The sequence below is a fragment of the Pelodiscus sinensis genome, chromosome 6 (genome assembly GCF_052426305.1).
Source record: "Pelodiscus sinensis isolate ZL-2025 chromosome 6, ASM5242630v1, whole genome shotgun sequence".
In the NCBI taxonomy this organism is placed as follows: domain Eukaryota; kingdom Metazoa; phylum Chordata; order Testudines; family Trionychidae; genus Pelodiscus; species Pelodiscus sinensis.
This window is the reverse complement of record NC_143057.1, coordinates 11,563,690-11,580,243: the sequence shown is the minus strand read 5'-3', so window position 1 is coordinate 11,580,243 and position 16,554 is coordinate 11,563,690. Positions and strand designations below refer to the sequence as shown.

The 16,554-nt window shown below is 44.0% G+C and overlaps 1 protein-coding gene across 4 annotated transcripts in view; it reads right to left on the bottom strand.

Annotated features, from left to right (window-relative positions):
* Positions 1–16,554, bottom strand: part of MUSK (muscle associated receptor tyrosine kinase) — an 84,942-nt gene that overhangs the window by 25,060 nt on the left and 43,328 nt on the right. Inside the window, exons 6-9 of one of the 4 annotated variants that reach the window (XM_006117991.5) lie at positions 13,667–13,791; positions 7,235–7,394; positions 5,104–5,110; positions 889–1,155 (exon numbers count right to left, since the gene is read on the bottom strand). In XM_006117991.5, the coding sequence (XP_006118053.3) occupies positions 889–1,155; positions 5,104–5,110; positions 7,235–7,394; positions 13,667–13,791 (559 nt within the window). Of the gene's footprint in view, positions 1–888; positions 2,650–5,103; positions 5,111–7,234; positions 7,395–13,666; positions 13,792–16,554 lie in introns of those variants that run through there. The other 3 variants (XM_075931440.2, XM_075931441.2, XM_075931442.2) reach the window with 3 other exon arrangements.

The following is a 16,554-nucleotide window of genomic DNA, read 5'->3' as shown; positions in this document are numbered from 1 at the left end:
AACAACCTTATGATGTGGCCCCTTACAAATAAAATATTTAGGTTGTGTCTAGACTGGCCAATTTTTCCGGAAAATCAGCCGCTTTTCTGGAAAATCTTGCCAGCTGTCTACACTGGCCGCTTGAATTTCCACAAAAGCACTGACTTCCTACTATAAGAAATCGGTGTTTCTTGCGGAAATACTATGCTGCTCCCGTTCAGGCAAAAGTCCTTTTCCACAAAACTTTTGCGCAAAAGGGCCAGTGTAGACAACTCAGATTTGTTTTCCGCAATAAAGCTCCGATCACGAAAATGGTGATCGGGGCTTTTTTTTGTGGAAAAGCGCGTCTAGATTGGCACGGACGCTTTTCTGCAAAAAGTGCTTTTGCGGAAAAGCGTCCGTGCCAATCTAGACGCTCTTTTCTGAAAATGCTTTTAACGGAAAACTTTTCCGTTAAAAGCATTTCCGGAAAATCATGCCAGTCTAGACACAGCCACTGCGTTTACATAGTACTGTAAGTAGGATTCTTTTTCAGACCGTTTTATGGGCATTAACTCATTCATTAGTTAAACCTCTTTTGCTTGTCAGAGAGAAACCCAGTAGGATATTTTTGAAAGTGCTTTTGCTCTTTAATACTGATGCCTTCCCAGCATTCTCCTTATTACAAAGAGCTCACTGCAGTTAGAGTAAACTTGACATCTGTGTGCAGTGGGGCAGTTCGGAATCACCATGAGCAGATGAACAAAGCTAAAACTGGGGCAAAGAAAAATCCCATACACCATTTAACCATTCAAAAGGACATTTTCTTGCTCTTCCTTTCCATCCCCACTTCTCGTCCTGACAAACCTCCCCCACCACCGGCACCACCCACCCTCTCTGAAATATGCCCAGCTGGTGAGTGTTTTTTACCTGCACACGGGCTTTGGAGCCGGTCCAACTCCTGAGGGATTGCACTCCTGGAAGATGTAGTTACACAGCAGAGACTCAGCAGCTGGGTGGCAGAATGAACTCACCGTTTTCAGTTCAGTCCAGGCAGTTTGAACAAGCAGCTCTTGGGTCTCCTCTGGGTCAGCATAGGAGGAGTTGAAGAAAACAAGAGCATCCTTCGCCAAGATAGCACTACACACCTCACCTCTGTATGTGCTGCAGTAGCCTGTATCGCCCTTGTACAGTTTGCTGCAGGAGAAGAGGGGAGGGAAGGTACATAAAAGTAAACGTAAGACAGTATTCATAAGGCTAATTAGACAGTGACAAAGCAGCAGCACAAATATGCTATTAGAATAATCAAGTGGAATCCAAACATGGAACCACACAAGATTTCCACTCTGCCAGGAGCATGAGCGTATGGCACTGCAGGAGACATCTGTGCATGGAAGCCCTAGGACAGCAGTTGTAATTCAGCATAGGCAATCAATTTCAAACACAGCCCAACATTCAAACCAAACCCCCTCTACTCCAATATTTTCTTAGATCTGGAAAAACGTATTTTCCCTCACTGATGCAGTTCTGGTCTCCCGTGTAGACTAGAAGCAGAAGGCTCTGGCCTAGTTCAGTGTAAGTGTAATAAGAAAGCATGACAATGTATAAGGTTTATAATTACAGGCCTTTTGGCACAATTAGTTCCTGAAAATTGAGTTTTAAGTCAAAATGTCGTAACTCAGAACCGCAATCCACTCCATTGCAGGACTGAGCATTGTAAAGTCGAAACCAATATCGTAAGTCAGAGCAGGGTGTCAGTTCAGAACCATCGTAACTGCTGTTCGTTGTACGCCAAACATCGTAAATTCAAGAATTGCCTGTATCAATCAGCTTTACTTAAAGGAGCTAATTGAGTAGCTGTCAGATAGGCTGGGATTGCTGTCAAGGAATGCAAACATGTGGAGTTTTGTTTTCATGTGAAGATATCCACACCCCTATGAGTCATCCAGCCACTAGCAGTTAGAGAGTAGGAGTGTCTGAGCATGCACCTGGGCACATTTTGCCTTGACTTTAACCAGAGAGCTTTCAAACTGCAGAGGGATGAGGCTTGGCGACAGCTGTCCTTGTTGTTCTTTCAGTCAGTTTAACAGAGGTCAGTGGGGTTCAGTTTGCAACATGCTAACTATTTGGAAAAGCCAGTGGAGCTGTCTGTATATTTTCCTTTTATTTGTTCCCCCCTCCACAAATTACCCATTGCCAGTATGATTTTTCCTCCCTTGAGAAAACTGAAACAGTAGTGACAAGGGAATAAATAAGTCAAATGGATGAACCTTTTCCAATCCTGATTTCAATGGTTTTCAGAAACAATTTTCATAGCAATCTGATGACATTTTCTGGCTATGCTCCATTTCTTAATTGCATGGCTTTGGGGACAATCTCAAGCCTTTTTGGAGTTTGTTTAACATTTGCTGAAAAAATGGTAACTCACTGATGATGGCAGTAATTTGAATATTGCCACCACAACTTTCTGTGCATGCTCAGAGGGGTGACCAGGATACTTCTGCTTGCATCAGTCAGCCTCTGCCTGAATATGCCTTCTGCTAGTATGCTGTTGCCCCTCCAAGAAAATATGATGGAGGGTAAGTTTCCAAATCAGCACTATGTGTCAGCGGGTACACTGAAGCAATGCTTGTTAGAGTGTGAAACATGGCAGGGTCACTGCCTTCTTTGAACAGTCATATTATTTTCTTATAAAATGTTACTATTTTGCTGTTTTTGTGATTAATGGGTGCGGAACTTCCTCCACACCCTTAGCGAGAGAAAGTTGGAAGGGGTAAGTGCACACATAGGATTCCATTGGTCAGCTGTGAAACCAGCTACTGTTATGGCAGGCGGCCCACAGGCATAGCTTGATAGCAACAATCAGTGTAAGTATGACATTTCCCTTGTGTTCAGAGACCTCAGAAGAATGTGTATGCGTGGTTATCTTAAAACTAAGTTAAGAGCCACAGACAGACATCTAACCACAGAGCAGAAACAATAATATGTTCATTTGGTGCCTCCTCATGTAGCACAAAATGTGGATTCTGAACTGCAACTGCCGAAAGGAACGGTTGCTGCAAAGAATTTGTGTGGAGATGCAGATTGAAAGATGTACATCTAAAATCTGTGTCCAGTAGAATGGAATCCCAAATGCTGAAAATTGAACTCTTCTCATGGATTAATTGTGAAGAGACAACAAGGGCCGAATTCATGGAGTAAATGTCCAATTCTATGAGGAAGGAATTTGAAAAGGCTCAACCAAATATATCCATGATATTTTCATTCTGGAAATCAGAGGGGAAATCTCAAATTAGATTCCCATATTATTTTCTAATACTCCTTGGCTACGTCTAGACTACATCCCTTTTTCGTAAAAGGGATGTAAATTAGACGTATCGCGATTGCTAATGAAGCGGGGATTTAAATCTCCCCCGCTTCATTAGCATAAAAATGGCTGCCGCTTTTATTCGACACGGAGCTTTGCCAGAAAAAAGTGCCAGTCTAGACGCGGGTCTTGCGGAAAATAAAGCCTTTTCTGAAAGATCCCTTATCCCTCTTTGAAATAAGGGATAAGGGATTTTTCAGAAAAGGCTTTTTTCCCCCGCAAGATCTGCGTCTAGACTGGCACTTTTTCCCAGCAAAGCTCCGTGCCGGAAAAAAGCGGCAGCCATTTTTATGCTAATGAAGCGGGGGAGATTTAAATCCCCGCTTCATTAGCAATTGCGATACGTCTAATTTACATCCCTTTTACAAAAAAAGGATGTAGTCTAGACGTAGCCCTTGGTTTCAACTGGATGAGTATACCACAATAATTTTAGTCACTTTCAATTCAGGTTCCATTTATGATTAGCTTACAGAGGTTTGATAAAGATTGATAGATGTTTTAATGGCTGGATATATAATAAATGGTAAAAGAATTGTGTGAGAGCACAAGTGGCCCGTACGTTATTCCTAACTATAGCTTACCATCCCCATTTTACAGACGGGGCGTCTTGCTCAAGATCATTAAGGAGCTGCCGACACTGTACACCACTGGTGGTGGCAGCATGTAAGATACATGTAGCTGCACACCACTGCGGTATAAAGCAAGCTGTGTCCACACTGCAGAGAAAGGCCAGGCACAGCAGTTAATGGGGAAAGGCTCGGGCAGTGGCACTGATGCCAGAGCCTTTTCCAAAGGCCTTCCCCTACCAGGGACACCTCCTTCACTTTCTGGAGTCTTTTCCGGCAGTGGGGAAATTATTAGAGCGTTCCCCACTGTTCCGCCCAGCCAAAGCCTTCCCCTGTGCCAGGGAAAGACTCCATCAGCTCAGCAGGATACTAAAATTGTAATGTAGACAGAGGTGGCACTGCTTGGGCATCTAGAGAGTTGTCAGGTGTATCTTTATTCAAGTAATCAATGCCCCACTGTCTACACTGCAGTTTATATTTATGCTAGAGGGGGGCATGCAATGGATGTATGCTTCATGTTGCCGTAAGGAGTGTGCAGTGTAAACGTACCCTAAATAAGACAGTGGCAGGCTCCCAGTTTAATGGGTTACAGTTCTGTGGACTACTAGATCTTGTTTTATATTTCCCGTTAATCCTGGAGTTTTGCTTCCAGTCCTATTTGAAAGCAGGCCATGCAGAAGTGTGTTTAATGTTTTTAAAAACAGAGCTAGCCAATGCTTACAAAAAGAATGAAACCATTAGGCAGAGATCCAAGTTACTTCTTATTTTATCCAAACGTGTTTGCCCATTCCTAATATTGCTCTGAACAATTTTCTAAATCTTCTATTAATAGAAGTTTGCAGGACTAGTGATTATATTAAAAATAATTTGTTCAGTATATATACATGAGGCCATATTCTGCTGCTGGTATAATTCGTACCTACAACAGAAAGAATTCAATAAAGTTTCAAGTGTTAAACCAAGAACAGAATTAAGTATATTGGCTCAATTAGAAACAGTTTTAATTCATTTAGAAGCCAATTCCCAGTATCAATCTGTGCAACATCAATATGGTTACACATTTGAGAACCTCTTCAAGATGCTGTTCTTGCTTCAATACATTTTATCCTTAGTTTAGGTAATATATAATAAACCTCTTCTTTGTTCATAATTCGTCTCTTCTCATTGCCTTCCTAGCCCAAACCCTCAACAGACAAGAAAACACAGTCTTACCTCCATTCTATTGGAATGGCGCATGATTCAGCCACGACAGGGGTCAGGTTTAGGAAAGAAAAGGGAAAAAATTTGTTAGTGGCCTTTTACCCATTTCTCTTGAACAAAAAAACTTACAATTCATCTAGAAAATGTTCTGTCACCCTCTTCTGTCAGTGATTTCTCTGTTCTAAAGGAAAGGGAGGCCAAGACCTTCTTTCCTGGATGTATTTGGAGAAGACAGGAAGGAGAGTACATTAGGAACAGGAAGGCTTTTTTTCCGAGAGATTATGGCTGAAATGGATCATGGTGATCCAAGTACCAATGGCACTGACTCTAGCGGTAGGTGTGGGTGGTAGGTCATACAAAATCAGCAGTTGGTGTCCACACAGTGTAATGCCATAAAGATTAAATTGTGACTTACCCTGTATGCTTGTGTTGGACATCAGCACTGCATGTGGGAAAGAGCACCCACAGTTGGGCAGAGTTTACAGGTGGGGATTGAGAATGAACGGAGCTCTACTTTTATCTTCCACAATAAGCTAGTGTACACAACTGAGCTAACACAAAGAGAGAAGTAATATGCTCCCAATCAGGGGCTGTTACAGATCATTTCTCTCCTGGAGCAAGAGGGAACCCTAGATTGAGGCCAGGTTTATATTTACCATCCTGGAAATTAATTTTCTTGCATTTGATTTAGCAGGTCTAGTAAAGACCAGCTAAATCAAATGCTGAGGTTACCTCTGGTCGGTGACACTACTTGTCAACTCATGAGGAGCAAGGGAAGCTGACGGGAACATTTGCTCCCACTATGAAGATGGCACCAAGCTCGGGTTATGGTGTGTCAATACCAGCTATGTTGTTTATATAGCTGGAGTTGTGTTCCTTAAGCTGACCTTCTGAGTCTAGTATAGACCTAGCCTGAATTATGATTGGCTTGTTCCGTGGGCACTACAGCTACACACAGCCCCTTATTCAGGGCTTATGGTAACTGCCATCAAGACTGAAGTGTTTTCTTGCAAGCAGCTCTAAGTCTTGCTTTGTTTTCCCATTATCCTAGCAACTCCTGAATAGGGGAAGGGCCCAGCAAACTGTGGTTTTTGGTTCCTGATGCCAAGTCTATACTGGGGGAAAAGTCGACCTAAGATACGCAACATCCTTTACGAGAATAGTATAGCTGGAGTCAACACTTCTTAGGTTGAATTACTGCACTGTGGGAGACCAACAGGAGAAACTCTCCCAAAGACTTCCCTTCCTTCTCACAACTCAGTGGAGCACCAAAGTCAGCAGGGGCACCATCAGTGGTCGATTTAGTGGGTCCTTACTAGACCTAATAAATCAAACCCTGGAAGATTGATCTCCAGAGTGTCTATCTCAGCGTAAGTGGAAACAAACCCTGATCGTGCCAGTGCAGGAATGAACTGGGCCCTCAGATTATCCTCCAATGTTCAGTAGTTCCTCCTGCTTTATTACACTCCACATTTCCCAGTTCACCACACAGGAGGTCTCCTCACAAGGGTACAGTTTAGAGAGTGTGTATAAAACATAAGATGCTAGTGGCCCATTAAGGCTATTTTCACTTTGCTGTTTGGTGATATTAATATTGTGACTTTGTTCCACATGGACTAGCTTAGGGTATGTCTACACTGCCACCCTAGTTCAAACTCATTGCAGGAGGAGTAATGGTAGTTCGAATTAGGAGCTTTAATTCGAACTATCTAGCCTATGCCGCGTGTAGCCGCAGGCAGGTAATTCAAACTACTGTGCATTTAAAAATGGCGGCGCCCGGGAACATGCAAATGAAGCCTGGGATATTTAAATCCCGGGCTTCATTTGCAAGTTTGAATGACCACATTAGCCACCCTAGTTCGAACTAGGGTGGCAGTGTAGACAAACCCTTACACAGACCTTGCAAGACAACAGCAAGTAAGCAGGAAACGACAGCTGGGCCAGTCTTTGAAGTATAATGATATATCAGGAAATAACCCAGCAGGGGGTTGACGTTGTGGTCAAATTTAACCCACTGTAAATTATTATTAAGTGCAGCCCTTCACATCCTCCAAAGCTCCTTCTCCTACTATTTCCTCCTGAAAGAAGAATGCTAATGATTGGTGGCAAGTTACTTATTAAAAGCCTTTTCTCTTCAGCATACCTGACACACTGATTGTTGCTGCAGCTTTTGCTGTGCCAAAGGTTTTGCTGTGCTTGTTGGTGGCAATGCAAGTGAACAAGCCTGGCCTGGTGACATATGCTTGCAGTCGGGAGTCGATCACTCTGTCTTTCACGGTTTCTGCTATAGAGCCTGCGGAAACCTAAAAGGTTAGAGAATAGAACAATGGGTGAAGGTCTGGTTGGGGGGGGGCTTGTATTAAGACAGTTTTAAAAATAATGAACCAACAGAGCTGAATCCGGTGGACTGAAGTGGCAGTGAGTTTAAGTACAGCATGGTCAGAGAACCGACTGAATATAAATGGCACCTTCTTAACAAAGCAAGTTTTGATAGCCTGGATTTTCGTATGACTGGTGATTTGGGGTGCTTCAATTTAGGGGTGCCAGATATCTTTTAGTGGACCGAAGTTTTTGGCCCAGATGTAAAGAAGGGCTCTGTGTAATCTTGAACACTTGTGTCTCTCACCAACAAAAGTTCATCCAAAAAAGATGCCACCTTGCCCCAGTGTTCCCTGTAAAGTGTAGACCTGAGCGGGAACACACCAAGAATTTCAGGCCCACCCACCTCCTGAGCAGAGTCATGCAATGGTTGCTCAGCTTTTCCAAGGCAGGGCGAGGTGGGAGGGGTGACTTGTTCCAGGAGCAGCAGGGCAGCCCCCCTGCAGTCCTGGCCGTAGCTTCAGTCTTCCCGAGGGTTGGAGCCATGGGTCGTGTGGCAGCTGGCTTCAGTGGCCCTGGCCAGGCCAGAGCTGCAGCCAAGCCTCATGCGGTGGCAGCACCTGTCCAGTGTCCCCAGCCAGGGCCAGAGCTGCATGGGGGGGCCCCACTCTGGTGTCTGCTCTAGCAGCCAGGGCCAGAGGGCCAGAGCTGGGGCTGTGTAATGGGGTGCCCTAGGTCCAGCTTCACTAAAGGGCTCAGCCTTGGAATCTCAAAAGGTCCCAACCTGCAGTTATCTGAAGGTTAAAATAGATGGCAGGTGACTAGAGAAATGTTCTGCTCCCTGTTCATATTTATTTAAGAGCTGGAACCACACTGACCCTCTATATTCTTGCCACTTCTGAAGGCATCAGTCATGTCAATAGTGTTGATTGTCCCAATGACTATTTTTCTCCCTAAAATGGAAGTTATTTCTCTCTCTCACACACACACACACACATGTGCATGCGCGCATGTGCACGCTTTGGGTACATCTACACTGCAAGCTTCTTTTGGAATAAGCTTTTCCAGAAGGTATCTTCTGGAAAAGCTTATTTCGAAATAGAGCATCCACACTACAGGAAAGTCCGAGGCAGGCTCCCCTAATGTGGACATACTATCTAGACTTAAAGTCCCAGGAGGCACTGGGGAGGAATAACTTTAGAATGGCCCTGGTGAGGAACTATTTTGACAGCAGCAGTGGAGCGTCCACACACACACGCGCTTCCAAAAAAAGCGTTTTCGGAAGAGGTGTTATTCCTCAAGGAATGAGGTTTATCAATGTCAGAAAAAGCGCTTTGTTATTTCGATTTTCTTTCAAAATAACGCAATTGCTGTGTGGACACTGGCATTGTTTTACCAGAATAATGGCCGTTATTCTGGAAAAACGGGGAAATGTAGATGCACCCTCTGTGTGTAGAGGCAACTAAAAATTTGTTAATGAATATCGATTATTTTGTATAGATGCTAAATCAATATGAAGTTCATGATGACATATGAAAGGGACTTTTCTATGATTCACTGGGGTCTAAATCATGCAGATACTATAAGAAATATAATCAATAACTACATTGTGTCCTATATACAGTGTAATAATGTGAACTGAAGAAAAAGAGCTGGATGAAATTTTCTGGTTGATATTCCTAAATTCATTAACTTGTAACTGCAGAATGAGCTTTGGAGTCAATGGGGAGCATTTGTTGTGCTCTACAAATTACAGTAGACTTCTGATAATCCGGAACCTATGGGACCTAAGTGGTGCCGGATTATCAGATATGCCGGACTATCAGGAGGTACTATAAACTGGTTATATATATACTGTATGCATTATATACTGTATATAAAGTGTTCGTAGCCCTTTTTATTGTACATACTGTATACGGTATACTGTTATGTTTTAGTTTTTTTAAGCCTTTTTTACCCTTTTTGCTCAGTTCAGCTGCTGCCGCTGTTACCTTGTGACTCATTTTCTGCCGAAGCTCACTCACTAGGCTCTTGCCATTTTGATGCCGGACTATCAGGAGTGCCGGACTATTGGATGCCGGACTATTGGAGTTTTACTGTACTACACTTTTTGGACTAGATTGGGCTGGGAAGAAAGGGCGGAGTTGGGATGAAGGGGGCATTGTGCAGAATACAGGGGCAAAAGAAGCATAATGCAGGGTTAGTGGCAAAGGGTGCACAGGATGGAGGTGCAGGGGTTGGGGAGCCCGTGATGCAGGAACAGTGGGAGAAAGGGTGAATGGGAGTGAGACTGGGTGCCAAGCTGGGTGGTTGTGTGTGTGGGGGGGGAAGGAGTGTGTGCAGGGTCATGCACCTTGTTAATAAACCCTTGATTTAGTATTTTTGCTTCCATAACCATTTAAAGTGTGTGTGTGTGTGTGTGTGTGTGTGTGCGTGCATGTGCGCGCGCACGTGCGCACTTACTATATACATATTGTAACTGGAAGGTGCCACAGCGGCACACATCTGAACAAGCGCACATGACGTCAATATTGGTGAACAAGAAAAACTCTCTCCGCTCATGGATGGAAAATCTTAGAGGGAACCCTGACTTGTCCATCTTCTTTCTCTGATGTAGCTCTTGAAAACGTCAAGTAATTGTATTTTTATACCTTACAAACTTGCTGTTTAATTTTTCTTCTTGGAACTTGAGAGTGTCCTAATTAAATGGATTGATTTTCTTTGTTTAAAAAAATCCCCTCCTCCTCACATAGGATTTTCTAAAACTTTTTCAAAATCCATTTTGGAACATATGAAAGAAGAGGTCTTGCCATATCTTTATATTTATCTTAATTCCCCCTTGCAGTAAAACAGAGAGCTATAGTTCAGTCCCATGATGTCTTACAATCACTAACAAGGGGAAACAGAATTGGACCTGTAGTTCTGTTAGTTTGGGTTTTTTTTAAATTGGATAGAAAAGACAACTGCTGTTTAGAGGAACTTTCATCTTTCTGCTCCGGGGCAGTTTAATGACTCCAAAGTTTTCATCCTCTTTTAACTTCAGGACAATTACAGATTAGTGTTCAGAGACTACAACAACAGAGAGGCTGCAGGGAGCACATCCTCAAATTACTCGCTGGTGCATGCTAGCAAGTCGGTCTTTAAATACATGTGCTCAATTCCACCTGTTTCCCCGTTTAACTTGACTAAAGGCAGGCACTCATTAAAGAAAGGTCTCCTTACCATATTTAAAGCCATGTGGTCAGAAAGGCATTCCTCTTGGGACTGATTTTGCCTTGCAGGCATAGAGACTGGAGCAGATCTGACCCTAGCCCAACAATACCCAGTTAAGAAATGGATTGAGTAGGCCAGGTGTATTGGTTAGACCCTCCTTTCTCTGGGACAAGTTTGTATTGACTGGATCTACACAGAGGGAAGGTACTAGCAAATCACCAGCTGGGGCAAAGGATCAGGAAATTGAGGAGAGAGAATACGCTACCGCTACTAGGGTTGCTAAGTGTCCGGTTTTGAACTGGACAGTCCAGTATTTGAGCTTTCTGTTCAGGAAACAAACTGAGGAAATAAAAATGAGAAAATAGAAATATCCGGTATTTTCTAAATAAGATGTAATGTAGATTGTGATGGAATGTCAAGTGTGTCTGGTATTTTTGTTGAAACCATCTGGCAACCCTAGCCACTACAGACAAAAGGCATTTGGGATCCTGTGCTGAGAGCTCCTTTCTTAGAGTGAGGCCTATTTAATAGTGGGGCAGAGCTTGCTATTCATATGACTCCTGCAAAAAAAGGCAGAGAATTCTGTCGTTCTGTTATTTTCTCAGCTGCTCTGCAGTTCCTCCATGGGAGCTTGATCTCAGACCGAAGAGCGGCAGAGTGCGGCTGTGAAAAAATATAAGAACACACATAGCCCAGTGCCCCAGAGAACACAACACAGAAATCTGGAGCATGACTATGCAGGATGGGGACTGCACGTGATTTATGCTGAAAGCACGGATCACAAGGCAAATGCATGGGAGGATTATGTATGTCCCAAAGCTGCCACAACTAGAAAGATAATGTAGGAGTCATCCATTAGTGCCGTTACACATGGTTTACGACATCTTTTCCTTTGCATGTGGCCCCGCCTTAATCCCTGTAGCAATGTCAATCCCTGAGGCAAATTTTCTTCCTAGTAATCAGGGTGTGGCATTTGAGCTACTAGTCCTGAAAGAGGAGCTTGCCTTGCATTCTGCTTGTGATCACCTGTGTTCACGGGCTGTGGCATACAGTGTAAAATTAACAAATTGCAGTAAAAAATATCCACCTTCTGGGGATACTATAGCAGCGTCTTGTGTGTGGTAAGGCTGCTCTCCCTTCAGTGCCGGCTACTCTCCTCGTCCTGGTGGAGTTTCGACATCGACAGGAGAGTGCTCAGAGATCAATTTATTGCATCTAAGCAGATGTAATAAATTGACTGCTGGTGGATCGATTGCTGCAGCATCAATCCCCAGCAGATTGGAGACCAGCCCTTAAAAGAGCTCAAAATGTTTAGTTCAGCAGAAAGAACATCCAGAGCTGGACTTAATTACAGTGCATAACTACCTTCACAGGCAGCAAACACCAGGTAACAAAAGGCTCTCCAATGAATGTAGTACAAAGGCAGAACAAGCATAAAGGATAGACTTTAAAACCAGACAAATTCCTATAGAGAAAGGCATGCTTGTTTAACATTGAGGGAGATTGGACTACATCACCAAGGGAAGCATGGAGTCCCCAATTCTGAACGTTTTCAGATCACAATTGGGTGCATTTCTGGAAGCCAGGCATTAGCCAAACACAAGCTATTGGGTTTATGATAGGTGGCAACTAGGTGAAATTTAAGGCTCCGTGTTATACATGAGGTCAGATGATATGATCCAATGGTTCTTTCTGGCCTTGGAAATCAATGAAGTAGGGATGTTAAAATGAGATTATTTTACTAATCAAGTAGTCGATAGAATTTTTATTGACTCCTCGATAAGTCGATAGGGGAAGGCTGCCGGCTCAGTCCTGGCTCGTGCCGGGATCAAACCCTGCTGCAGCTCTGGCTTCCCCCCTTGCTGCCTTTGATACAGAAGCAGCAGGGGTGGAGGGAAACATGAGTAGTTGACTCAACTACCTAATGAGCCTAGGCCCTATCAGCTCATCGACTAATCAACTACTTTTTTACATCCCTATAATGAACCTATAACTAATCTGTGTGGGCAGATTGTTTTAAGGACATTTTTTTCCTAATGCATCCTGGCACATACCATTCACCCCAGTCCATGTTTACAAGAATATCAGCCCGGTACTGACATCTCCCAGCAGTGCCATGCCATGAGTCTCTGTCCTCTTTTCATGAATCTTTTTGCCCTAATATTATTGACCTATTTGGCTGCCTATCAAAGGGGTCATTAAAAGGAAAGCCAGACAAGATGGTGAGAAAAGACCCATAAAATCAAATATGCAGACCTATTTATGCAGAACATCACTAATAACAGCTGTATTGCACTCTTCGGGCGTGTCTAGACTACATGCCTCCGTCGATGGAGGCATGTAGATTAGACAGATAGGCAAAGGGAAATGAAGCCGCGATTTAAATAATCGCGGCTTCATTTAAATTTATATGGCTGCCGCGCTGAGCCGACAAACAGCTGATCAGCTGTTTGTCAGCTCAGCGCGCTAGTCTGGACGCTCCGCGCCAACCTGAAAGCCTTTTATCGACATCCCCCTTATGCCTCATAGGATGAGGTTTACAGGGGATGTCAATAAAAGGCTTTCATGTCGGCAGGGGAATGTCCAAACTAGCGCGCTGAGCCGACAAACAGCTGATCAGCTGTTTGTCGGCTCAGCGCGGCAGCCATGTAAATTTAAATGAAGCCGCGATTATTTAAATCGTGGCTTCATTTCCCTTTGCCAAAAAAACAAATCTACATGGCTCCATGACGGAGCCATGTAGTTTAGTCGTACCCTTCTATAATGCCCTGTCTCTAAGGATTAATAAGCACTTTGTGATCATTAACAGGTCACATGATGCACCAGCCCCATGAAGCAGATAAACACTGTATAATTCTCCACAGTTTACAGATGGGGAAAATGAGACGCAGCAGTTAAATGATTTGTCCAAGGTGGCCCGCCGTGTCATTTCAGACAGGAATAGAACCCGACTTCCTGGCTCCCAGTTCTGTGTGTGATCCATTAAATCATGCATCCCCTGATGCCAGCCCTCATTAGTCATAGGTATAAAAGGGGCACTTACAGCTTTTCCATTTTCAAGCCATGTGATAGTGGGAATGGGAATGCCAGTCGCTGTGCACCGCAGAGTCACCACAGACCCAAAGGTGACATTGTGGGATTCAGGAGCTTTCAGGATTCTGGCAAAAACTGTTGACAAAAGAAAGGTAATAGTTAAGTGACTATTTAAAGCTGAAGCTTAGAAACTTTTCCAACATGAGGATGTTTCCTCTGCCGTAAATCTTGGTAGAGGCGGCAGTCCAAGTCCTATAATGAATAAAAATGAATAAGTAGATTCACCAGTGGATAAGAGACCTTCTTACCCCAAGATTGTAATCTCACCAACTACACAATACTACACAGTTCTAGCCAAATGTTGCCAGCTCCAGTAGACTGCAGAGGAGAGGCCATGTGCAAGAATGTGGAGAGCAGAGAGTTTGATGTACTGGGATAAACCCATTGATGTGGAGCGATTTACAATAAATGCACAGCAAGCTATGTTGCTATGCAACATAACCTGATCTCTGGTCTACAAATAGTGAAACCTATTTTAAGCTGTCGCCTAAGGGGACAGCAGAAACCAGTCATGCATACCATTAACAAGGTGTAGGGGAAAGGCCTTTCATTAAAGTTCAGGTAGAATTGTACTTGGCACCTCCATCAGGATGTAAATGAAGCACTGTAATTTAGCACAGCATTTACATACAAAGTCAAATGTTAATAGAGAGATATGAACTCAAGAGGAAGGAGGTCACAGGAAAAAAAAACCAAGCCATAGGAGTTGTCATGTCTAACAATACAGAAAATGACCTTTGGCGGCTCTTTTCTAAAAAGAAAAGAGCACATGGGCATTCAGCAACAAGGAAGTACTGTAATCAGACAGTGAACTGGTATTCATGGAAGTGGGGTCTTGGCCTGCTCTGGGTGAGAGACATTTCTTTAGTCAGGAGACTTCAGATTAAGTTTAGTCTCTTCACAGCGTGTTATGATTTTGTTTTATATTTAACCATTTGTTTTCATTGCCCTCATTCTCAGTCTCCTGAATCTCTAATCTTTGATCATAAACGTATTTATGTTTTCACTGTAAACATATCCCAGTGCTGCGGTGGTAAGCAAAGTGCTGGCCCAGAGCTGAATTGTACATGTTGCTGTGTCCTGTTCTTTTTGGGAACAGCCAACTTGGCAGTTCTGAGAGTGTTTGTTGGAGAAGGGGCCAAGCACTGCAGAGAACCCTCTGAGGACTTGTGACCTGTACAGAAGGAGCAAGGCCTGTGGAGGCCCGGAAGGCAGTGTTTATGCTGCCAGAGGCTGGTGGTGGTGAGTACCTCACATCCCTGGGTACTCCTAGGGCAGAAGGAAACAAACGATGTAGGACACAGTTATTGGGGGGGGGGGGGTTATTGGGGAGAAAGGGCAAAATGAGGGAATGTTCCCCAACAACCATATATACTCCCACCTCCTGCAAGTGTTTCCTTCTCCTACCCCTGAGCACCCCAAGTTCTCTCCTCCCCCTTCCCCAGCAATTCTTCTTCCAGACTGTCTGCCCACACACACATCCCAACAGCCCCTGGCTCCTTTCAGTAGCTTGATTTCCACTAGGTTCCCAGTGTCATTATGGAAGGAGTTGTTATGAGGCCACTAATTCCCCGCAGATCCCGTTGCTTTGAGGTGAGCTGGAATAGGTTCCTGCTTCCTCCAGCTGCTACCACTGACTGAAGAGCCCAGAGAGGGAAAAAAACAGTGACAGTTTCCCACCATGAAGGGATGTCAACAGATGAAGCTGCACAAAATGACGCACCCTGGGATTGAACCGGGAGGTATTTTAGAATCTGGGAGCCCTGGCATATGGGATTATCAGACCAGCTCAGACCATCGACTTCAATAGCCTTGCTACCGACAATGGCCAGAGTAAAGTGCCAGAAACCCCATAGTAGGCAATTCAGGGATAACTTGCCCTCAGCTAAATTTTTCTCTTAGCCCCTAAGAGTGAGAGTCACATAAGAACATAAGAACGGCCGTACTGGGTCAGACCAAAGGTCCATCTAGCCCAGTAGCCTGTCTGCCGACAGTGGCCAGCACCAGCTGCCCCAGACGGGGTGGACTGAAGACAACAATCAAGTGATTTGTCTTGTGCCATCCTTCTCCAGCCTCTGACAAACAGAGGCCAGGGACACCATTTCTATCCCCTGGCTAATAGCCTTTTATGGACCTAACCTCCGTGAAATTATCTAGCTTCTCTTTAAACTCTATTATAGTCCTAGCCTTCACAGCCTCCTCTGGCAAGGAGTTCCACAGGTTGACTATACGCTGTGTGAAGAAGAACTTTTTTTTATTAGTTTTAAACCTGCTACTCATTAATTTCATTTAGTGTCCTCTGAAATTTCCATAGTCTGACTTATGCCCTGAAGCATGAGGGTTTACAGTTGTTCCCAACCTCTCGTTTATTTTTAAACAGTATTTACTGTAATAGCTCTGGATATTCCAGGTATTCACAGCGCTGTCTGCACTTCAGTGAATCCCTGCTGAGCTCTGCAGAGGAAGAGACCAGCACAGAACTTGTGGGGAATCCAACACATGCCAGCTGTGCTTACAGGCCTTGCCAGCTCTGCCGCTGTCGAGATAGGGTTAACGGACACAGAACACTGAATTCATAATGTTTGAAAATTATCTAAGGTCTTGATATTGGCAGTTGTGCTCTGGGTTGCATTAAGGGCTAGAAGAGAGCTCCCCTGCTCTCAGCAGAATTCAGGAAAATTTGGAGCCAGCCCTCCCAATGGCACAGTCCTATGGGGGGACTGAGAGCCAGATCTTTTAACCATCATGAAAGCAGGAAGATGAGGCCAAGACTTTGCCTCTTCATTGTCCCTTCTCCTCCAAGCAGATGTTAGCAAGGGTAATGTAATCATACGGAGT